This window comes from Mustela putorius, unplaced genomic scaffold, assembly GCF_011764305.1.
Source record: "Mustela putorius furo isolate JIRA1106 unplaced genomic scaffold, ASM1176430v1.1 tig00000281_pilon_pilon_pilon, whole genome shotgun sequence".
Classification (NCBI taxonomy): domain Eukaryota; kingdom Metazoa; phylum Chordata; class Mammalia; order Carnivora; family Mustelidae; genus Mustela; species Mustela putorius.
Window position 1 is genome coordinate 14,153,115 of NW_025421343.1, and position 24,047 is coordinate 14,177,161.

A 24,047-nucleotide genomic window follows, 5' to 3' on the forward strand; every position below is an offset into this window, starting at 1 on the left:
CGTACTACCACCCCAACATAATAAACTTTATTCAATATTGCTGATTCAAGAGCGTAAATACTCATTCTTTTCTCAGAAAAATACCCATTAAATAAATTTAAAGTAAAATACCTTTTCATATTGGCATAAATTTCAATTTTCTGGAAGATCTCCTTACGTGGAAAACCTCATTCTCTTCTTGTGAGACAAAATAAGTTAATATATTATAAATGGCTTGCTGAATAGAAACAAGTTATGATTAAAGATACCTGTCTTGCTGTGATTTCCAAATCTAACCTCTCTGGGAAGTTTCCTCAGATATAAAAATCTGAGCACTACCACATAATCCATAGGAGTTTGTAGAGAGGAAGCAGGAGTTACCCATGTCAAGCACCATCTGCATTCTTGAAACCCCCTGAACCAACCCTCCCTAAAGATTTGAAGGCTCCAAGTAACTAGGACACAGATAAAAACACATGTAACACACAGATACATCTTTCTGTGAAAAACAGCAGTGCTACAAATATACAAACGCCCCAGTGTGCCAAGGCTGGGTGCCATTAGCAATCTTTCCTCACTCTTCCACACCCATGGGGGCAATGACATCCAGAGCACATGAAAAGGAAAGGACAGACTGTTCATGTAAAAGGGAAAAGGAGGCTGAAGGGCAGCTGATGCTGTCTCGCAGGTCCTCACCTGTTCAAATTCATATTTCAATTCCTGCTCCTGTACCCTAAGGACATCGCGTAAGTGATCAGTGTGGGCAGCAGCCTGTCGGCGAAGCTGGGTTCTCATTTCATTCTCCATGGCATCTCTGACTTCCTCTACCTGTGAAACCACAGGAATTATCATATTTTCTTTCAGAAAAAGAGAAAGAAAAGAGAAAGGATGACAGCAGCTTCCGTATCCTGAGCTGCTCCAACGTGCCGCGCATGTGGACATGGTCCTGACCTCTCTGACATCCATCAGAAAGCTGAATGTTGGAAAGTGACTTGAAAACAAGGTCACACAGCTATGGCAAAAATCAGACCTCAAATGGGGTCTCTCTGGACCCCATTTCTGTTTCTTCCATATCACCAGGCTGCATCTTACACAAGGCCAACACTGTCATTTCCTGAATGACACACTCCTGTGACAATTAACAAATTCCAACTCATGGAAAGAAATAACTACAAACACTTGGGATCAAACACAGCTTCACCACAGCCATCTGTGTAACCTATGAATAATAAATAATGCCTATTGTAAAGAACTATTAAGAAAATCAATAAATATTTGGCAGTTACTTTACACAATTTCTTCTAGACAAAGAAAACTACTCTGAAACTGCTTACTTTACTATGAATTTAGATTCACAACATGGCCCAGATCTAACCAAAAATATGACAAGCCTATCACAACTCACCTAATAATTGGCCATTAGCTAATTACAAGTTATTTAATACTAATTACCTGGAATTCATAACCTACTTTTTCTCAGAATAGAAGTAATGAATAAACCCATTCAGTCAGTACATACATATTTATAAAAGTGCCAATCCTGGGCTTGGCAGTGCCTACTATATGCTCGGATACAGCGGTGCTGGAGGCACACTAACTTTTTGTTCTCATATAATGTACAATATAGGGATCAGACAGTAAGTAGATAAACTGGACATCTCAGATTGTGATACTTACTTTTAGAAAATAAATAAGGCAGTATGAGGGAAAGGAAGACAGAATCTACACTGTTAAGAACAGGAAAAGTCTTGCTGTTCTAGAAGGTAACATCCAAGCTTAGAACTAAGGTTTAAAGAGAGGAAGTGTAACAAAGTATAAGGCAGAACAAGTAGTGAAGGTACAAGACCAAACAAAAAAACCAGGGCACCTGGCAAAAACAGGCAATAAGGGAAGTAAGGGAAGTCTGGTTCACAGCAAACAGGAATAAAATCAAGAGGCCTTTTTGGTATGGGCTAAGAATTTGGATTTTTTTAATAAAAGCAGGGGGCTGTCAGTGCAAGGTTTTCAGCAACCTAGCGTCTGATCTGAACCAACTGCCATGTAAATGGACACAAAAAGATGGGTATGAAAACAGAACCTGGGGGCTCCTGAGCGGCACAGTCAGTTGAATGGCTGACTCTTGGTTTCAGCTCACATCATGATCTTAGGGGTCCTGGAGTCAAGCCCTGCCATGGGCTCTGCACTTAGCAGAGAGTCGGCTTGAGGATTCTCTCTCACCCTCTTCCCCTCCCCAAGCCTGTACTCCCCGCCACCAAAAAATAAATCTATTTTTTTAAAAAGCGGGGAGGACTGTTATGGGAAGGGAAACTGTTATGATGATAATCTGGACTTAGAGAAGGGGGACAAAGTTGGGGTTTACTTTGGATGCAGAACTGGATATGTCGATGGACGGGTGTGAAAGTTGACAGAGGAACAACTAAGCATGTTTCTGGCTTGAGCAACTGGGGATGGAGATTTAGAAAGAAATAAGCTGAGGGGCTAGGAGACAGATTGGGGAAAGTCAAGAAATTTGCTTTGAATAAACTGAGTTTGAAACAACTGAGTTTGAGTTTCAAACAACTACTGAGAAGCCTGGTAGAGACATCAAGTCAGCTGCTGGATAGGAGGAATCTGAAGATGAGGCAGAGGCCAGAACTAGCAACATAAATGTCCCCATGACAGACAGGATTTAACTTTCTCAGTCCCAGGTCTAGATAAGAGCACCTGGAGACAGTTTAGATGGATAAAAGGTTTCAGAACCACGGCCAGTACATGCTCCTATTTGGGAGGCGGAACCAAGAAGGGGGCAAAGGAGTGGCCGGCAAGGTGGAAGACAGGCCGGGAGAGGGTGGTGTCCTGGCAGCTAGCGAAAAAAGAACTTCATGGCGGAGGGAGTGCTCACGAATGGAGGTAAGTACCCAGGTGCCCAAATCAACCCAGAGACACCTACTAATACATGATGTGCACCGACACAAGACTAAAAGGAGAGATCTCATCCATTCTTAACCAAAACACTGGCAGAGAAAAAAGACAATCCAACATTGAGTCTTTCAGCACCGCTTTAGGAGACAGCGGCTCCACCTGGAAAAGATAAAGTCGATAATCCTGGACACCAAGGGCTTGTTACTTCCTTTCACTTCAGCATCTGCTCAATATAAAGGAACTCTGCTACAACAATCCTTCCCTAGAAGTTCTGACTAGAACAAGAGCCAATTCAATGGTGGGTCAGCATGATTTACATCTAATATTTTAAAGTCAGTAACTTGATATTATCTCTAGAAGCAGCTATTCAAGTGGATTCACGTTTAATTTCTCATTTCCTCTACCTTTCTGTCCTGTTCAGCCTGTATCTCACTTCTGTGATGTTCTAATGCTTTTGCCACTGCAGAGTCAAACGCACGCTTTTCTTCTAGCTTTTGTTTTTCCAAGGCTAGTGCAATGTGCTGCTTCTCCGTGGCTTTCTGTTCTGCCAGCTCTCTATTCAGCTGGTCGATGCGGCGATGTGCATGAGCAATCAGAGAGTTCAGGTCTTCAGTAGTCAGCTTGTCAGCTAAACAGAAAATGACATTAAAATGTTAATGATTTCACCAAAACTAAACATCTACAACATACCTGCTTCAAGTGACAGTAATTTAATTTTAACAGCTGTAAAGATAGCAAAGGGTAGCTAACCCTTTGAAGCAGATTTCGATTCTCCACTGCCCTCAGAAATTCACTGCCTGTGTCCAACTAAGACATGTTCAATCCCAACCGAAGTAATTTAGGTAGGCCTTCAAGTATATTATCAGTTCTTTTCCAGGAACCCAAATTAGGACTTCCAATCTGAACTAAATATAAATAGACTTTATAATTTATCCTAATTTTGCCTCTAAAAACAGTTTATATATACACACTTCTATATTTTTGCTCACGCATAACTGTGATTAGTCATAAAAGGCATTCTAATATTCTTTTCTGTTAAATCTCAAATTCAGATTCTCTGACTTTTCTCTTACTAGTAAGAGTTTTTATACCTTTTGTTAAACAGATGTCGTTACTCAGGACAATGACCTGCAACTAGAACTGCCCATAAGAATCACCTGTCAAGCTTTTTAAAATACACATGCCCGAAGATTCTAACTTAGGCTTATGCATGTATTTTGTTTTCAAAGGTCACATTCCAAAAGTATTCTGACACATTTCTGTAGGTTAAGAATTACAGCTTTTTTTTTTTTTTTTAAGATTTTATTTATTTATTTGACAGACAGAGATCACAAGCAGGCAGACAGGCAGGTAGAGAGAGGGAGAGGAGGAAGCAGGCTCCCTGTAGAGCAGAGAGCCTGATGCGGGACTCGATCCCAGGACCCTGAGATCATGACCTGAGCCGAAGGCAGCGGCTTAACCTACTGAGCCACCCAGGCGCCCAAGAATTACAGCTTTAATAGCAAAATTCAGAGTGTGGAAAATACTACATGATGAATGACTCAATTCCACAGTATAAGAACTGAGAAGCAAAAAATAAAGTGGGGATAAGAAACTTACTGATCAAATTCAACATGTGTAGCTCCTTTGGATACTGATTCAAATAAAACTAAAAAAACTCATTCTATAAAATGATTGGGGTTAACTGAACACCAAACAGACATGTGATGATATCAAGGAATTACTGTTTTAGGTGTGATAATGGTACAGTGATTATTTTTATTTTAAAATATGGAAATTATTTGTAACTGAAAAGGATATATGATATTTGGGATCTGATTCCATAGAAGCTGGGAAATAAATGACAAAAGCCATGTGTTGATAATTACTAAAGATGGGTGATGAATCTATGAGCTCTCCCACTTGTTACTGGAATTTTACATAACGAAAGCTTTAAAATACATATAGATATCGATACACCTATCTACAGATTTCCAATCATTTGGTGAAACATTTTTGTTCCTGAGAGCACATGGATGCCCAAAATATCGAATCAGATTTATCACATGCAACACAGTTCTGTTAGAAATTATTCAAATGCTTTAATAAAAGAACCATAGACAAAAAGACTGCAGTATTTTAAGACACAAATAAATAGCCTCTAAGTTTAAAACACACAAAATTACTCACCTAGGTCAGAAATACCTACAAAGGAAAAGAAGAAAAGTTTGAAAAAAAGAACTTACATATTCCAGTTATTAATTATTAAATAGGAATATCCAAAAAGAAATAGGGAACCAGAAACCAGTAACAGAAAATGCATACTTAAATATTAAAAAGCAAAACAACTAATTTCCTAAAACATAAAAGGACATAGAGCAATATAAATCCAGGTAAATTCTAGCATTTTACAAAATAAGAGACTCATTCATATTAAAAGTAGCTTTGGTTTCCAGGGGCTCATCTGTATTTTTGCTGAAGCACTCAACTTAGTTTTCACACAAAAACTATCAATTCTCATTTACTCCCCAGCCCTCCATTTACACTGGTTCATTGCATATTTTACTAAGCCCCAGTCTGGACTCTGTTCTCAGTACAGGCCTCTCCAGACATTTCAAATACTTAAGAAATCAATATTCTGTCACAGGCACCACCTTGATGACACAGTGACAGGAGAGGGAACCACAGCCAGTCTCCTGCCTCTCGGCGTGAGCTTAACATCATGGGCATGACCTTTAAATTCAAAGACAGGTATTTTTCACCCAAAATGGCTCTAGAAGTCAACTGTGTAATCTGGTATTAGACATCCCACACTCCCCCCAAAAAAACAAAAACCAAAAAACAGGAATCTGTTCCAGTGTTGCAGGAAAAATTGGCAAGATGAAGAAAATGAGATGTCAGTCTCAACAAAGTACACAGATGAGATTTTCTACAAATCTACAGCAATAAAGGAACTGTCCCCTGGAAACAAAGACAATCTACAACCTGCACTTCGTTTTCCCATCCTGGCAACATCTACCTATGCTCCCCCTAAAGGTTCCTCCTCCCTCCTCCCAACAGTGCTAACCACTAGCTCTAAATATGGTGTTTACCATTCATCTTGTTAGATTTTATATACATATGCATCCTAAAACGGCACACTGTTTTGCATGTTCTTAATCTTCACGTTAAGTGGTACCCTACTCTTTGTATTCTTTCCCAACTTTTTTTCTTAACATTTATGTTTGAGAGCCATAGTTTTAGTTCATTGACTTATACTGCCACATGGAAGGCGCATTTAGCAGTTTCTGATTTTTCTGCTCTTACAATTACAGGGCTGCTATGAATACTTTATGAGTCTCCTTGAGCACCCATGTATCTTCTAAGGCACACACCGAGCAGCTGACCAGTTGGATCAGCTAGTACATACATTCTGACATAGGCTCAGAGAGGCCTAAAACACCAGTTCAGTTCCTACCTTACATTCAGCTTCTAACAGACAATAGCAAATGTATTTTGAATTTGTTGAGACTGGTAATTTATGTGACTATTAGTACTCTCAGAGCACTTCAGGAAGAAATAACAATCCTCTGCAGTTACACTGTATAAAACATGGTTCAAGTTCCCCGCAGTCTGAGCTATCTGCAAGTTGACAGTCATACAAATGACTTCCTTCTCACCAAATGAGTTTTCAACCATGATGTCATCAGACCAGTCCTGAGGCGTGCCTCAATTCATTACAAATATTTTTAAAGTATCAAAGGCTTTGCATAATTTTACATACATAAACAATATTCTAATAGATTTAAGGTTAAAATGTCACTCTGAATTACTTGGATTCTAAATTATTTTTTCCTAAGTAGCAGAGATCTGAATAGAACCATTAGTTTTAGAATCAAACACTGGCTGGAACTAAACCATGGGAGCATTGCCACCTAATATGGCTATGACAAATAAAATGTGGAAAACACTGTACTGTCAACAAATTGAGATAAGCGTAACAGAGGGGTCCGGATTAGATGAATGGGGTTGAAGCAAGTTTAGCTGAACAGTTTTTAAAACACAAAAACAGGAAAAGCACCAACACTTCAGTTGTACTTACTCATGCCTTTCCACCCTGGCAAGACTTCTGGAGTAATACTGTCCAGTTCTCGTTTAAAGTCTTCCCGGGCTTGGACCACCAGCTCATGATACTGAGAAACGACCTTAGCCTCAGACTGAGCTGCTTTGACCTGAACAAATACAAGGGGTATGGGTTAAAGTGAACAGAAATTATCATTATCATCCAAAAAAAAGGAGACATTATAGTCACGTATTTATATATTGGCTGAGAATATATAAATAATATAAAGAGAGAAAGCTAAAGCTCAGAAAAAGGAACATAAGCCCTGTAATGCAGACAAGCCCTTTACCATCTTTTTTTTTTTTAAGATTTTATTTATTTGACAGAGAGAGAGATCACAAGTAGGCAGAGAGAGGAGGAAGCAGGCTCCCTGCTGAGCAGAGAGCCCGATGTGGGACTCGATTCCAGGACCCTGAGATCATGACCTGAGCCAAAGGCAGAGGCTTATTAACCCACTGAGCCACCCAGGTGTCCCAAGCCCTTTACCATCCGACTATGCCCCTGTCCCTCTTTCTCTGGTCACAGGAAACTACCCACATAGACTATATAAGTGCAAACAAAGAACTGCTACAAAATGAAAATTTTCATTTAATAACCAGGACCAAAAATATTACCTATTTTAAGAAGTATTGCTAATAATGGATAATCCACTTTGTGTCCAAGATTAGTAACAACTTCTATGCTTTCCAGGGGTAAACAGAAAAAGAAAGGAATCTTATTATTTTCCTGAATTCTTCAAATTCTTTGACTAAAGGATTATATTTAAAAATCTTAATAAAAAAAAAAAGGCCTCTGCCTTGGCCTCAGGTCATGATCTCAGGGTCCTGGGATTGAGCCCCGCATTGGGCTCTGCTAAGCAGCAAGTCTGCTTCTCCTACTCCCTTTGTGATCTCTCTCACTTTCATGGCCCCTCAAAAAAATATTTTTAAAAATATTTTGATGCTATAAAAGATCTAAGAAACGTACCTTTTGGACCACATTATCCAGATCAACTATCATGTTGTGAAGTTTCCCCTCGGCGGCTGTTATATGAGATTTGGCCCCAGGAACCTCTTCTTTTTTTGCATTTTCAATTACACTTTTCATCTTCTCTAGCTCTTCTCTAGAAACCAATAAAACAAAACAAAAGATTTAGTATTATTCCTCATCAACTTTAGCAAAGAGCTTGAATATACACAGCATACAATTGTTAAGAAGCTATGAAAAAATGTAATTTGAAAAAAATTACTCGAGTATTTTTTCACAATATATACAAACTAACTGAAAATAGCTTGGTCGGAAGCTAGATTTACTAGCATGAACCAGACAGGGAGCATGGTATACATGGAATACACTGGCTTCAGAACCAGGAAAACCTGGATTCAACTCCCAGATCCACCTCTCCTTTGTTGTTCACCCTTATATGGGTATTAGAAGAAATCAATGAGAAGTACCTGGCAAAGCAACTGCCACATCCAGCGCACTGAATAAACGGCAGCTTTTGCATGGATTATGCCAACTGCCCTTCCGCTGAGAGAGTGCTTAATACAGAAGGCAGAAGCAAGGGAGGAAACCAAGGAGCTCACTGAGCAAATACACATGGGTCTCAAGAAGCCCTCATGATTCAGAATGTTTCACAAACTGGATGAACTGCGGCCTAGCCACCACAAAACACAGAACTCAAGAGCCCCGACTCCAGGTTTAGTGATGTGCGCATACGTCTTAAAACTCCTAAAAGATATGCTGCCGTGAATTAGAAGACTTCTCTTTCTCTATGAATAATAAATACTTTATCTAAAATCCCAACAAAATTTTGAATGAGTGATTCCAAGTTGAGAGGCTAATGAGACCCTTTAGTCAAATGTAGGTTTCCAGCATCAGAGACTGATTTTATACTTGGCTTGCTTGATCCTAGTTTTAGCCAAATTCCAGGAATCGAGGTCAAGATGGCATAAAACTAGACCTACTATTTACTAACTACTTTGATAGTTAAAACAAAGAGACTGTGACATACTCTCAAAATTCTGATAAAACTGCCTAAACCAACCCTGAAAAATCTTGAAATTATGGCAGAATCTCAGTAAATCCATAGAGATATATCACCTAAAAGAAAAACTGCTTTTTATACAAGATCCTTTATATAGGTTTCTGCCAAATTTACTTTGGCCTAATTATATTTTATTCCCTCTCTCCTTTTTAAGCCTCTCTGTTCCTGATTCCGATACAGATCAAGGAGAGGTGAAGGGAGGGAAGGGTTTCTCTGCCTCGTGTTTGTAAACAGGCAATACAAAGAAAACCCAGCCCAAAGAAAGCCACCAGGAGGCCCTAATTACTTGTTAAAGTCCATGAGTAATTACTTGGCTTTGAGAAGGGCATCAGCAGCCTCATCGACTGCCTTTCTGCGTTCCTTCAATGCACCCTCCACTGTGCGCCACTGAGCCGACTTCTTCTCACCTGCAATCTAAACAAAATATTTTACTTATGTAAACATGAATAATCGCTATTACAGTCACAGGATACACCACCGTGGCTAAATTTAGAAACAAGGGCATCGAATTCAAAGGTTAAAAACTTATATATGGCATTTCTTCAGAGTAGGGTCTCTTTTTTTTTTTTTTTTTAAAGAGTTTATCCATTTATTTGACAGAGATCACAAGTAGGCAGAGTCAGGCAGAGAGAGAGGAGGAAGCAGGCTCCCCGCTGAGGTGAGAGCCCGACGTGGGACTCGATCCAAGGATCCTGGGATCATGACCTGAGCCGAAGGCAGAGGCTTTAAACCACTGAGCCACCCAGGCGCCCAGAGTAGGGTCTCTTAATCTAAGGTTCATGGTTAGAACCAAGGAAGTCCATGAACCCCATCAAAACCAATCACTAAAACTGTAAAAGACTGTGTTCTAGTGCATATAAGCATCTTCTAAGGAGAGATAATATTTTTATTAGATTCACAAAAGGAGAATATGAAGCAGAAAAGATCTGTAAGAACAATAACTTTATGAATTGTTTATTCTTCAACGAAGCATCATTATTTAAAATTCTCTTAACTGCAGGTCTGTCTACCAAAATCAGTTTAAGGGTAAGCAGAAAGTTTATACATCTGTACAGTCCTTACTCCTTTAAAACATTATCCTAAAAAAATGACCCTCTATAATTGGTAAAGTGAAAATCAACTATTGTCAAACCCACCCCCCGAATTTTGTAAGATGTTAATTTTATATATATACAAAAGTCTTCCTTGAAAATCCTTACAGAGGTCCAAGGATAAGCCATTCTGTGAATAGACACTAGGTTTCCCTACTATCAAAAGGAGTCCAACTGTTTCCAAACTGTTTCCAAACAGGGCTTTGAGAAAGTAATTCTGTATCTATTTTAAGAGCCTTTGTGCATCTGCAGTTTTTTTTTAAAGAAGTTGGAATCCATTTTTAACATTTCAAAACTTGTGTTCATTCATGTTTCTGATAATTTTGTAACACCAGCTAATATCCCCTAGTCTAGTTAACCATTACCATAAGATGTCCTTTAGTTGTAAAATCTTGATTTCAACAGATTTCATACTATCTAATGTACATACATTACATGCTGTGCATTCATTGGGAAGAGGAAATACCCTCTTATGGAGGCTTTCACCAAAGCAATACCATTGATATTTAAAGCTTCTAATCAATGTCCTTCTGAAACATACGAGTCTACTTTGGTTTGAACCCAAATTCCTGATATCCTACAACTTACACCCTTCCCACACCTGTATAACCGAAATATTAAATATTCTCTGTGTGGTTTCCACTTTCCTGACTGAAATCTAAATTTTTTTCTTGGACATTAAATAAACCAGAATTTTCTTAAAGTTTTTTTTAAAGGTTCTAATTTCTAGTTGTTTACATCAGAGCTCTAACTTTTCTGTGATGTATGTGCATAGGACTAAAGCAACGTGAAGCATGTTTAAATTCTGTAAAAAGCCCACAGTTATAGTGGCAAAGTAACTTTACTTATTGCACAAGGTATTGATCCCTGAGATTCACAGTTCATGTATTTATTTTTACTCTTCAAACAACTTGGTATCTAAATACATTTTTATACACTGAATAACTGAATGTAATTATTAAAACAATTTATTACGTCCCAGTAGTACTGTTTTAATTTATTCTCTGATGTGCTCAATGTAAGTTAAATAATCAACCTAAGCATTTAAAATAGCTGGTTTGGGGGGCACCTGGGTGGCTCAGTGGGTTAAGCCTCTGCCTTTGGCTCAGGTCATGATCCCAAGGTCCTGGGATTAAGCTCCACACTGGACTCTGCTCATCAGGGAGCCTGCTTCCCCCTCTCCCTTTGCCTGCCTCTCTGACTACTTGTGCTCTCTGTGTGTCAAATAAATAAATAATAAAATCTTAAAAAAAAAAAAAAAGCTGGTTTGGGGGCACCTGGGTGGCTCTGTCAGTTAAGCACCCAACTCTTGATCTCAGCATCATGAACTGAAGTCCTGTGTCAGGCTCCACACCCAACAAACAAATAAAAATAATAAAAAATAAAACAGCTGGTATTTGGAGGTACGTGGGATTTCCGTTTTGCTTTTTTTGTTTGTTTTTGGAGAAAGAGAGTGTGAGAGGCAGGGTGAAGCGGGGGGTGGGGGGGGAGGCAGAGGGAGAGGGTGACTCTTAAGCAGGCTGGCTCAATGCCCAGCCCAGAGCCGGATATGGGGCTCCATGCTGGATCTCATGACCCTGAGATCCTAACCTGAGCCAAAATCAAGAGAAAATCCCTAACCAACTGAGCCACCCGGGCGTCCCTTGTATTACTTCTTATAACTGTGTGTCAAACTAAAGTATCTTAAAGTAAAAAGTTTATTTTAAAAATGATTGGCTAAAAAATTAAAGAAATTTAAAATGGTCGGCAATTTTTAAAGCAAAAAAAAAAAAAAAAGAATGACAATGGGACGCCTGGGTGACTCAGTTGGTTAAGCAGCTGCCTTCGGCTCAGGTCATGATCCCAGCGTCCTGGGATCGAGTCCCACATCGGGCTCCTTGCTCGGCAGGGAGCCTGCTTCTCCCTCTGCCTCTGCCTGCCATTCTGTCTGCATGTGCTCGCTCGCTCTCTCTCGCTCTCTCTCTGATTAAAAAAAAAAAAAAAAAGAATGACAAAATAATACTCAAGCACCATTAAGATATGAGAGCAAATATGAACTAATTATTGTACTGTATCATTATTGTGAGATAAAGCACTATATGAAACTCATTAAAAACAACATGCAAAGATCTTTCCTGTCTTGTTTATTTAAAAAAAAAAAATTACTCTTGATAGTCTTCACTTAGTGGGAGAAAGCCCATACTAAAAGGAAGAAATCAGTCTTAAATAATACATGGCTATCCATTCTTTGGCTCACCTCCGAATTGTCCATGGCTGCTTTCAAGACATTGGAGTGCGCATTGACAGCTTGCACCGCAGCATTCTGAGCGATAATGGCCTGTTGAGTGATGTGAGCAGTTTGGCTCAGAGCATCTTCTAAGCTCCTGGCTACAGCTGAAATACAAAGAACAGTAAAAAACAAATCCCTCCCTGCTAAATAACTTTACTGTAAACTTCCCTGCTTCTCCTACTGAGTCTTCCTTTGCATTTCCTCAAAAATGTAAAAAACAAAAACAGAGATTTAGAGAATCATTTCATTTGCAAGTATGGTAAAATGTTAGTAATTACAAAATCTGGTGGCCAGACCTATGGGGGTTCATTATACTATTTTTGCTTTTATACACAACTGAATTTTTTCAAAATAAAAAGTATTTTGGGTTTTTTGTTTGTTTTGTTTTCTCCAAGACAAAAAATTGCTTAAAGAAGGCTAGCATATACCTCAATGGGAGGAACAAGTTTAGCACTGTTAGCCCCTATAAATTCAGCATAGCCATCAGCATTGTTCAGTTTGAAGAATGGTCCCATAGATCCACAGGGAAAAAGAGATGCCCATTTCACCTCAGCATGTAGGGATACTCACAGCAACTTATATCACCAAGATATAAGGAGATAACAGACAAACAAGAGAAAGAAAAGGATAAGGAAATAAGGCAACAAAAAAGAAACTGGTTTGGAAAGGACAGTGTTTTCTGTAAAAGAAGTCAAGAAACAAACAGATACCACGATGCAAGAGGCTACAACCTACTAAAATCATATCTCTACATGCTGCTTCAGGAAACAAAAATAAACCTAATTAAAAATAAATAAATAAAGCAAGGGATGACTCCAGATATAATACTAAAATGGCAAAATGATCATCTGAAGAAAGCAAGCCAGTGAGAAGACTAATTTATCACATATCAGATAATTTTATAAGGGAAAATATATTTGGCAGGTAAAACAAAAACAGAAGGTGATTCTGAGCAAAAGCAGCATAAGCTAGAGATGAACAAATGGAACCTAGGAACCACCTGCGGTACCCAGGCAACAAAGATGAAAGAGAAAGGTGATGAGAAAATACCACACCATGAATGTGAGACTGAGGTTCACCTGAAGACACACGGGGTATGAAGAGAGGGGTACAAAGGAAAAAAGAGGCAGAGAGGGAACGTGTATGAGTTAAAGGAGGTGGGGGACCCTGGGGGGAGACCCCCCGCCCCCACACGAAAGCACAGGTAACAGTAAACCACTTCACAGTGGCCCATAGGCTCAAAGTCTTCTTCAGGTCTATTCACTGTACTTTGGATTCTTCTTTCTCCCTCCCTTTCTTTCTTTCTTGTTTTGTTTTGGCTATTCAGTTGTAGGAGTTGCATATATATTTTGGGTATTAACCCTTATCAGACTTAAGGTTTGCAAATGGTCTCTCCTATTCCACCCGGGTGCCTTTTTGTTTCATTAGTTGTTTCTTTGCTATACAAAAGCTTTTTTAGTTTGATGTGGTTCCACTTGTTGATTTGGGGTTTGTTTTTTTTTTTTAAGATTTTATATTTGAGAAAGACAGAGAGAACACAAGCACGGGGTAGGGGTAGGGGTAGAAGCAGACTCCCTGCAGAGCAGGGAGTCTGATGTGGGACTCAGTATCATGACCTGAGCGGAAGGCAGACACTTAACCAACCGAGCCACCAAGGTTGCCCCTGGTGTTTTGATTCTCAATAAGAACTACAAACACCGGGGCGCCTGGGTGGCTCAATGGGTTAAGCCCCTGCCTTCAGCTCAGGTCATGATCTCAGAGTCCCGGGATCGAGCACCGTGTCGGGCTCTCTGCTCAGTGGGGAGCCTGCTTCCTCCTCTCTTTCTGCCTGCTTCTCTGCCTACTTGTGATCTCTCTCTGTCAAATAAATTTTTAAAATCTTAAAAAAAAAAAAAGAGAGAGAGAGAGATTTAAGAATTACAAACACACACATTTTAAAAGTAAAGCCTGAGAGAAAACTAAGAGGTGATAGAAAAAATTCTTAAAATTTTCACTTTGCCCAAAATGAAAGATAAAAACTGGATGTAAAAAAAGGGAGGGGGGATAATTACAAAACAGCAGACATCACTTTCTTAAATGTACAACTTCAGGGCATCTACATTATAAAAGGTGAAAAGTGAAAAATAAAAACATGAATAAAAAATTGATCTTGATGGGTGCCTGGGTGGCTCAGTGGGTTAAGCCTCTGCCTTCGGCTCAGGTCATGATCTCAGGGTCCTGGGATCGAGTCCCGCGTCGGGCTCTCTGCTCAGCGGGGAGCCTGCTCCACCCCCTCTCTCTGCCTGCCTCTCTGCCTACTTGTGATCTCTCTCTGACTGTCAAATAAATAAATAAAATCTTTGAAAAAAAAAAACTATAAAGAACTGCCATAAGACTTTAAAATAAACACCTCAGTCCAGCATAAAGCTACATATCCCCTACTTCCACAAAAATCTTTATACTGCCCAGTACAATAAATGATGTGCCCTACACCTGTTTAAGACAAGAAAAAGACATTTTTAGATAGATCTCTTTTAAAAACCATCAAAAAGTTTAACATAAAATCAAAACTTGAAAGGGAATATGCTTCAGTTAGCTGGAAACCAGCCATGTGCAGAACATTTCACCACCTTCCATCAGATAAGGGGGCTATTAGAGTCCAAAGGCTGGTAATAAACCACAGCAGGTGCCATTTTGACCTATACAAATAAATTTATGAATTAAACAATTAAAAGGCTTTCAGGGAAGTTGCCAAAACAAACAACTTCTGTTCCACATAACACAAAGAATCTTTAGCACAAACCCTAATAAACATAAATGGATTAAGTACAAGTATTATTTGAAATTTTCTCCAACTATACACTAAGAACAGCCTTTGTTACCCAGGTAAAACGAGGTTAAATGGAAAGAAAACAAATGATGAAATAAAGGCGGTACACAGACAAATGCCACTAAAGAAACCAAACTAGCTGATGGATCAGAAACGTGTGCCGATGGCTGAAGAAGACAGCAACTAATGGAGATGACGCAGAGTGCTTAAGAAGCCGTCTGGTTTACATACACTCAATCTTAACTTGTTCTTGCTTTTCCTGCTGTGCAAGGCGAGCTGCAACTTCTTCGGGTGGTCGCTCCCGTACAGAAGTTGAGGATGCTTCCTCTTGCAGCAAAAGTAAATAAGAGGAAATCAAATTTCAGCACAGAATTTCAACAGCTCAAAGGGAAATAAAAACACCATCGTGTGTACTTGCCAGTTCTATCAACTGAAGGCATTTTTGTCATTAGGATTCTAAAACGACATCACCAGTCAATGATTCCAACTGAAGAAATAAGGGATCAGCTCTTAAACCTCTTGCTTTCAGAGATTTATTCAGACTCTAAAGTTTAAAAAAATTCCCTAAGCCAGTCTGCGAATAAAACCAGTATAAGCGGGTACTTACATATTGTCTGGAGGTTGCCTAGGCATTAAAGAGTTCTGATGGACAAATCATTTACAAAACCACAAATATAAATAAACTACCTGAAGCTGCAGGCTTGGGCTGCCCTTCACCAATTCCAGGGTGCTCAGTTTTTATAGATTCCTCATGCTGAACCGCAGGGGCTGGGACTGATGGTGTATCACCTGCTGCAGAAATAATTTGAGCTGCCTCTGTAGGTCCTACAAATATATGTTACTCATGGTATTTGTAATCTCCTGGGTTAACACAGAAGAACACAGGAATCTACTACAACTAGCACCCACTTCACATCTGCCTCCTTACAGACACAAATGCAGATGCTGCCACTACTCAAACAGGCAAGGAGACTACAGCCCAGTCCCCCAGAGACACAAACCCACACAAGATGGACAAGAGGGGGAAATGCACAAGAGATCCCACTTGCATTTTAAGCACCATGGTTCTCAGGCAGGGCTTCTAGTAACATACTAAATGGTATTAAATATTAACATATGGGAAGTGCCCGGAAGATTTACATATTAACAAAGGAAAAACAGTATTAACAAAGGAAAAGTATTAACAAAGGAAAACAGGACCTGTAATGAAGAAGGTAAACAAAACAAAGTATTCAAAAGATATTTTGTAACTGCTCTGAACAGTGTAGAGATGATACAAGAGGTGTGAGCAAGAACAGTATGACAGTTTTAAACACAAAAGAAGAAAGGAAGACTGGAAAAAATCAAGAGTTTATAAACAAGTGCTGGGAAAGAAAATAATTAATCCAAAAGGTAAAATAGAGGAGGAAAAAAGAGGAACATAACAGAGAAAAAAAATTAAATAAACTGAAAGTCCCATTTAAAAGATGAAGCTGGATTACTGCAAGGCCTATTACCTGGTCTCCCTGCTCTGCTCTTGGTCTCTTTATCTACTCTCTGCAATAGCCACTGATCTTATTAAAATAAAAATCAGGTATCAATCCCTTGGCTCAGAACCCTCCTAACACCTTCCCATCTCTCTCAGAATATGAAGCAAAATGCTTATAATGGCCTCGAAAGCCTGCCGCAATAGGCTTCCTGCTTCCTCCTGACCCCATTTTCTACTATTCTTCCACTCCTGCTTCATGTGCTCCTTATTAGTTAAATATACTAGGCCTTGGCACGAGCTAATCCCTCTGCTTGATGCTTTTCTTCCACCAGCCTTGTAGACCTGCCTTAATCCCTCATCGCTTTCTAGTCTTTCCTCAGATGACACCTTTCAGATGATACTTTCCTTACCCCCTGTGTTTTAAATTGCAATATTCCCCCCAACACATCACTTCTGACATCCTATATATTTTACATATTATTTAGGTATGATCTTCCTCCCCATATCCCACTAAGAAATATTTGCAGAGTTTGTGTTTTTTTTTTTTTACTATTTTGTTCATTGCTATAGCCCCAGTGCCTAGAATGTGCCTACTATGTTTGGCAGATAGTAGACAATCAATGAATATTTGCTGAATGAAAGAAAGTCAAGAGGTTTAATCAAGGAGAAACACAGAAGTTGAAATGTTTACTGAGCAGGTTAGAGTTAGGTAAGTGTCATAAATTGGGACAGAATTACTGGCAAATCATGAATTGGGGAAAAAAACTCCCCCTTGGGGCGCCTGGGTGGCTCAGTGGGTTAAGCTGCTGCCTTTGGCTCAGGTCATGATCTCAGGGTCCTGGGATCGAGTCCCGCATCGGGCTCTCTGCTCAGCGGGGAGTCTGCTTCCTTCTCTCTCTCTCTCTGCCTGCCTCTCTGCCTACTTGTGATCTCTCTCTGTCAAATAAATAAATAAAATCTTTAAAAAAAAAAAAAAAACTCCCCAGACCACAGCTATATCACTGAGAAGAGAAGAGAAAAGCTAAGAGTCAGGGGTAAAATATAAAGAAAAAGTGTTGGAGGCAAGACAATTCTTGCCATTATCCTCACTGAATAGCTATTCACAATAAAGTCCAACTCCATATCCCACTCAACTCCTAAAAGGAGTGTTAAATGATAGGTGTAAACACTTCTTTCCTGGTAAGAACTAGGGACCGGAAGAGTGCTTCCTGAGGTAGGAGCCCCCTCTTGACCCTGGGTACAAATTCATTAAAACAATCTATTTATCTATAATTTTTAAAAAACTGATTCTAAGTATAGGTACCTGTTGTTAAAGCTGGAGTGTCTCCCTTCTGTTTTTGGAGTTGTGAGGCAGGCTGTTTAGATTCTTTCATTACCTCTGATACACTGGAGATTTTTAGTGGACCAGATTGCATCTTGGAAATAAAAAACACATAACACTTCAGATATAATACTGTTGGTTTTTTTTTTAAAGGCAGCACAGAATAACTTGTATTATTTCAAAAGTCAAGTACCTCAGGCTTTTCATATAAAGTTAACACTTCACAGTATTACATATTTTATTAATCACAGTAAGGTAAGGTAAGTCTTCATTTTAGAAAAATGCAACCCAAAAACTTCATGCCAAATGACTGGCCCAATTTTCATAGTACCAAAGGCTTCTCTTAGGGCAACTAATAAAGTATATGTTGCAGAGCCTTCCCTTTTAACACCATTTCTTCTATATATACAACATTGAGAGCACCATTTCCATCTGCTTCTTAAATCCAATTTTGTTGCCTTGTATATATATTCAGTTAGAAACAAATAATTTTCAGAGGCTCTGAGTAAAACCAAATGTTAGCTTTGTTTCCTTAATCTCCCAGATTCATGCAACCGTACACTGAAATACAGGATCCTATTGTAATGCCTGATTTTCTCTTTCTCAGTTACCACCTGCCTTAAGTTTAAGACCCTGTTCATTAAAGGACTGCCGTTATAATGCGCTGGCAAAAATTACTAAGTAACAGAAATATTTTCATTTACCACCTGTGATGTGCCATTTTTTTTGCCAGAACTTGGTAATGGAATGCAGATATCTCAACGACTACTCAAATATAAGAGCAATAATTTTGAACTTTGTCACTATCAGAAATTAGAAATATGTGCATTTTCTTTTAGTAAAATTTTATCATTTAAATCATGAAATACATGCTCCTTATAACAAGCAAAATAATATCAAGACATATTAATGGTTTTATTTTGCTTCTTTACTGCTTTTTTCCTTTCCAGCACTCAGAAGGTAACCACTGCCAATAGCGTGAAATCTATCCTTCCATCCCTGAGCATAAGCTCAGGAATATACACATATACAACTTTTCATTTTTTTAAACAAAACAAAATAAGGTTGGTTATATTATACAAATTACCATGTAACTCAGTTCTTGGTTTTATTTTCATTTAATAATCTATCATGGACATTCTCTTCCAGATCAAGCAATGATTTTTAGTTCCATAACATTCTAATTTAATTGTATATCTTAATGTATCTGCAAACCCTAAAATTTTATCAATTACTCTCCTATGTTTGGAAAACAAGCTTGTTTCCTGCTTTTTTCATTGTTAAACATCCTTGTCCAGAGTGCCTGGGTGACTCAGTCCATTAAGCATCTGCCTTCGGCTCAGGTCATGATCCCAGGGGCTTGGGACGGAGTCCCTCATACAGAGCCTGTATCTCCCTCTGCCTGCCATTCCTCCTACTTGTGCATGCATGCTCTCCCTCTCTGACAAATAAATAAATAAAATCTTTAAAAAAAAAAAAAAATTCCTTGTCCATGCAACTGGAAAGCACTGCAGTGGTATCTGTAGCATAGTCTGCCAAAAGACGAAGTGCTAGGTCAAAAAGGTTATATATTTTTAACAGTTACTAACAGATCGCTTTAGCATAAGGTTCTACCAACTCACACTCTCCCAATAAATGTGTGTGTTATGTGTGTCTGTGTATAAATAAGACCTATTTCCAGACTAAGTTTTTCTATTCTAATTTCTAATCCTGTGTTAAAACCTTACCGTTCTATTAAAGTATGATTATAATAAAGTCCATTATCTGGGAAAACCCAACACAGTTTTGAAATGTGCTTGGCTAGTTTAGTACATTATTTATCCTTTCATATGAATTTAAAAATCATCTTATCTGATTCCTCAACCTCTAAAAAAAATTCATTAGAATTCTTTTTTTTTTTTTTTTTTTTTTTTTTTTTTTTTTTTTAAAGATTTTATTTATTTATTTGACAGAGAGAAATCACAAGTAGGCAGAGAGGCAGGCAGAGAGAGAGAGAGAGGAGGAAGCAGGCTCCCTGCTGAGCAGAGAGCCCGATGCGGGACTCGATCCCAGGACCCTGAGATCATGACCTGAGCCGAAGGCAGCGGCTTAACCACTGAGCCACCCAGGCGCCCCAATTCATTAGAATTCTTATTAGGTGTATGTGTAAATGGTATGGGTGTGTTGGGGGTGTGTGTGTCAGTGTCTGTGTATACAAATGTCATTTCTGTCAAATATATACAAATTTAAGGGAAATATAAGAGAAATGAATATATTTGAGAAAAATGACATTTTTATGATATTAACTCCTATCCAGAACATAATATTTATCTCCGTTTAGGCAGGTCTTATTCCATGTCCATCAAAAAGATTTTAAGTTTATCCTCTCTCAGTATTTATTATCTTGTGCATAAATAATCATGTCGGCTCCAAAACGATTATCATGAAATAAAATGCAGTTTCTAAAAGCAACAAGTTGGGCGCCTGGGTGGCTCAGTGGGTTAAGCCGCTGCCTTCGGCTCAGGTCATGATCCCAGGGTCCTGGGATCAAGTCCCGCATCGGGCTCTCTGCTCAGCAGGGAGCCTGCTTCCTCCTCTCTCTCTCTCTGCCTGCCTCTCTGCCTACTCGTGATCTCTGTCTGTCAAATAAATAAATAAAATCTTTTAAAAAAAAAAATAAATAAATAAAAGCAACAAGTTGGTAACAATGCACAAGAGTAGAGAATGAATAAATGGTAAAAATTAAAAAACAAAAACACTAACTACTACTGTAATCCAGAGATAAGAAAATACACTTTGGTGTATGTAGTGAAGGATATAGGTCTTGAAGAGAACATTAGTAGGCAAAAGAAAAGAAGCCGCTCTGGGTACGAGCCCGCAAAGGGAAAAGTTGTGCAAGTTGAAGTGATCTTTGATTAGCTCTCTGCTTTAACACTGGCCCTTGGAACAGTGTCTGGTATATAGTAATCAACTTGACTGACATTTGCTGAATAAATGAATGGAAAGCACAAGGCATATTTATAAAGTAAACTGACACGAAGCTAAGGATTTATGTGCAGAACCATTTAGAGATAAGGCTGGAAAGGTAAACAAAGAGCCAGACTGCCAAGCTGTGTTAAATGTCAACCTATAAACCAGCAAAAACCATAAACTACAGAATAAAGTAACAAACAGCTAGCTCCTAGGCTAACCTTTAACCACCCCTGGCTTTACTCTCTTCATGCAGAACATGAAACAATGTCTAAAGTCTCTGTTGTCAGTCTTTCAAATAATAATAAATATATAAAAATCAATGATAAGTGGTATCATGAAAATATCATAAAAATGTGATAGCACTTATTTTAGAAGATTCTCTGGTATTGCTATGAAGATAGCCTAGATTATGGTAGAAGAAGAGATCTCAGGGGCGGAGACTGGGAGGAAAGTCTTGGCTGGGGCAGGAAGAAACAGGTCTAGTTTGGATACAAAGTGATAGAGGTCAGAAATGGGATGACAGTTGTAATGCAAGAAAAAAATGGGGGCGCCTGGGTGGCTAAGTGAGTTAAAGCCTTTGCCTTCAGCTCAGATCATGATCCCAGGGTCCTGGGATCGAGCCCTGGATCAGGCTCAGCAGGGAGCCTGCTCCCCCTACCCCTGTGCATGTCTCTCTGCCTACTTGTAACCTCTGTCTGTCAAATAAATAAATCAAATCTTTAAAAAAAATAATAAACATCGGAGATTAAACAAGATACGGTTGCTAACAAAATATAGGCAACTATGAAGGTGAATCTAAGAATTTTAACCTAAGTATGTGACAGCATGATACTATCTGTAACACAAAAAGAGCAAAGCAGAAAAGTTTAACTTTTGAGGTGTCATGTAGGCTAAAACAGACCCAAGATTTTAGAATGAATCCACAGAATTTCGTTCCTTGACTACTGAAGCTACAAAATGGTTTCTCTTGGCCAGCACAGACATTTTAGTTCATATGGAAGAATAAATGATGTGGAAGACTATTCTGAAAAAGCATGACAGAGTAAGGGGAAGGTGTTACAGGACACTTGCTTTTCTAAGTATTAAGGCTGTTATAGGACTGACCTCTAGACTATGCTAGCTACTAGAGAAAAGAAGTCCACCCAATTTTTAAGAAAGTACTGATCAGCCATGTCCAGCCTCACAGCATAAAGAAATATCCAAGACCAAATCAGCAAAAATCCAAGCTCTCCTCTGTAAATTTTTTTTTCAAGGGGTTTGTTTGAATGAACAATTATTTAAGATGTTTGAAAAATTTTTAGGCCTGGGGGGGCGGGGGGTAGGTTCAAACTCTGAATATGTACAACGTTCCAGAAATATCAGAAGGTATTTCCGTCAACCGATCAGTAAGTAGCTGAAAATTCTGTGACTCTTGTTTTGTGGTCTAGAAAAAGCCACTACTAACTATATCGCCTTGGATTCTGTGTCATGACCATTCTATGCTTACGTTTTAGTGCTGTAAGTCAGAACCTGAGAGCTGCAACAGTGTAAGCTGCCACAACCATCCTCCATCCACAGGACAGCCACAGTTACCTCTGCCCAAACAGCCTCTTCCATTTACCCTCATGTGCCACGCAATCATTCTATGTAGGGGGTAGTAAATGAGAACACTTAACTTGGAAGGGATGAAAATCCAACTCTACAAATTAATGTTAAAGGAAACTAGTAAACACTTATCTGGCCAAGTTCTACTGAATTATAAAATGTTTTCAAGATGAAAACAACCTGCTTTTACTAGTCCATAGGAAAAACTGAAATATTGTTTAAAACTCTTACCGGCTTCTTTGGCAATGGAACAGGATAAGGTGGGGAACCAAGAACCATCTCAAAGAGTTTGTCTGAGTAAGGTATGGTTTTCTCTACACTTTCCCGGAAATGGGAATCCCATTTAGCATACAGGATAGTGCCACCAATACCTCCACCAACAAATAAAAGGCCAGCACCAGCAATTTTGCCAGGAGACAACCTAAGTGAAAGAAATAGGAAACACATTCATACTTCTTGCCTCTCCCAAACCTACTTCCTTAGACCAATGTAAGAATCTCAAAGACCCCTAAACTCTACCCATCTACTGCTGACTCAGATGACAGCAGCCAAGTTTATTATTACAGCTGCACATCACCTTTCCTTCATTTGCTTTAAAACAGGTTTGCAACAGAAAACAACATTTACGTACGGATAACTAGATTTTTTTAAGTACAGTAATATCTAGAATAGGAAGAATGAAGTAATCTACATTGTAACAGTTAAAATTCAAGATGTTCACAATCATGAGATTTCCCTTGAATCCAAAAAAAGCAGCATCACTTTATTTTAATTAAAATATAACGTATTATTTGCTTCAAGGGTCAGGTCTGTGAATCATCAGGCTTACACACTTCACAGCACTCACCAGAGCACATACCCTCCCCAATGTCCATAACCCAACTCCCTATCCCTACCCCTTCAACCCCCCAGCAACCCTCAGTTTGTTTCCTGAGATTAAGAGTCTCTGATGGTTTGTCTCCCTCCCAATCCCATCTTGTTTCATTTTTCCTTTCCTACCCACCAAACCCCCGACCCTGCCTCTCAAATTCCCCATATCAATCACTAACTTTTAAAGTTCCTCTCCCCTTAATAAAACATTTCTGTGAATAAAACAAAATAAACCCTTTACAAAAGAAAGACAATAAAAATATCAGATAAAACAAATACTTTTAAAATTACAATATGCTGGGGTGCTCAGTGGGTTAAAGCCTCTGCTTCGGCTCAGGTCATGATCCCGGAATCCTGGGATGGAGCCCCACATCGGGTTCTCTGCTCAGCAGGGAGCCTGCTTCCTCCTCTCTCTCTGCCTGCCTCTCTGCCTACCTGTCTGTCAAATAAATAAATAAAATCTTTATAAAAAAAATTACAATATGCTGAGCTCTGGATATAAATCTATTAGCCACAGAACGGAAGACAGCACATGAGGGAGGGAGGTTGTCTACCTTGTATGCCATCTAAATACAAAAGAACCAAAAGGAGCATCATAACAGATTTTCACCTACAAATAAACAATGCTCCAAATATTAGAGCAAAGCTCCAGTGTTTGTACCCCTTAACAAAAAAGATTTTAAACAGCTATTCCAC

At 38.9% G+C, this 24,047-nt stretch overlaps 1 protein-coding gene across 9 annotated transcripts in view; it reads right to left on the reverse strand.

The window, feature by feature from the left end:
- IMMT (inner membrane mitochondrial protein) overlaps positions 1-24,047 on the reverse strand; it is a 43,827-nt gene that overhangs the window by 2,782 nt on the left and 16,998 nt on the right. Inside the window, exons 3-13 of one of the 9 annotated variants that reach the window (XM_004742350.3) lie at positions 22,713-22,902; positions 17,928-18,039; positions 15,844-15,981; positions 15,388-15,483; positions 12,315-12,451; positions 9,298-9,401; positions 7,928-8,063; positions 6,941-7,070; positions 5,050-5,064; positions 3,285-3,508; positions 676-807 (exon numbers count right to left, since the gene is read on the reverse strand). In XM_004742350.3, the coding sequence (XP_004742407.1) occupies positions 676-807; positions 3,285-3,508; positions 5,050-5,064; positions 6,941-7,070; positions 7,928-8,063; positions 9,298-9,401; positions 12,315-12,451; positions 15,388-15,483; positions 15,844-15,981; positions 17,928-18,039; positions 22,713-22,902 (1,414 nt within the window). The remainder of the gene's footprint in view (positions 1-675; positions 808-3,284; positions 3,509-5,049; positions 5,065-6,940; positions 7,071-7,927; positions 8,064-9,297; positions 9,402-12,314; positions 12,452-15,387; positions 15,484-15,843; positions 15,982-17,927; positions 18,040-22,712; positions 22,903-24,047) is intronic. The other 8 variants (XM_004742347.3, XM_004742346.3, XM_013051222.2 and 5 more) reach the window with 8 other exon arrangements.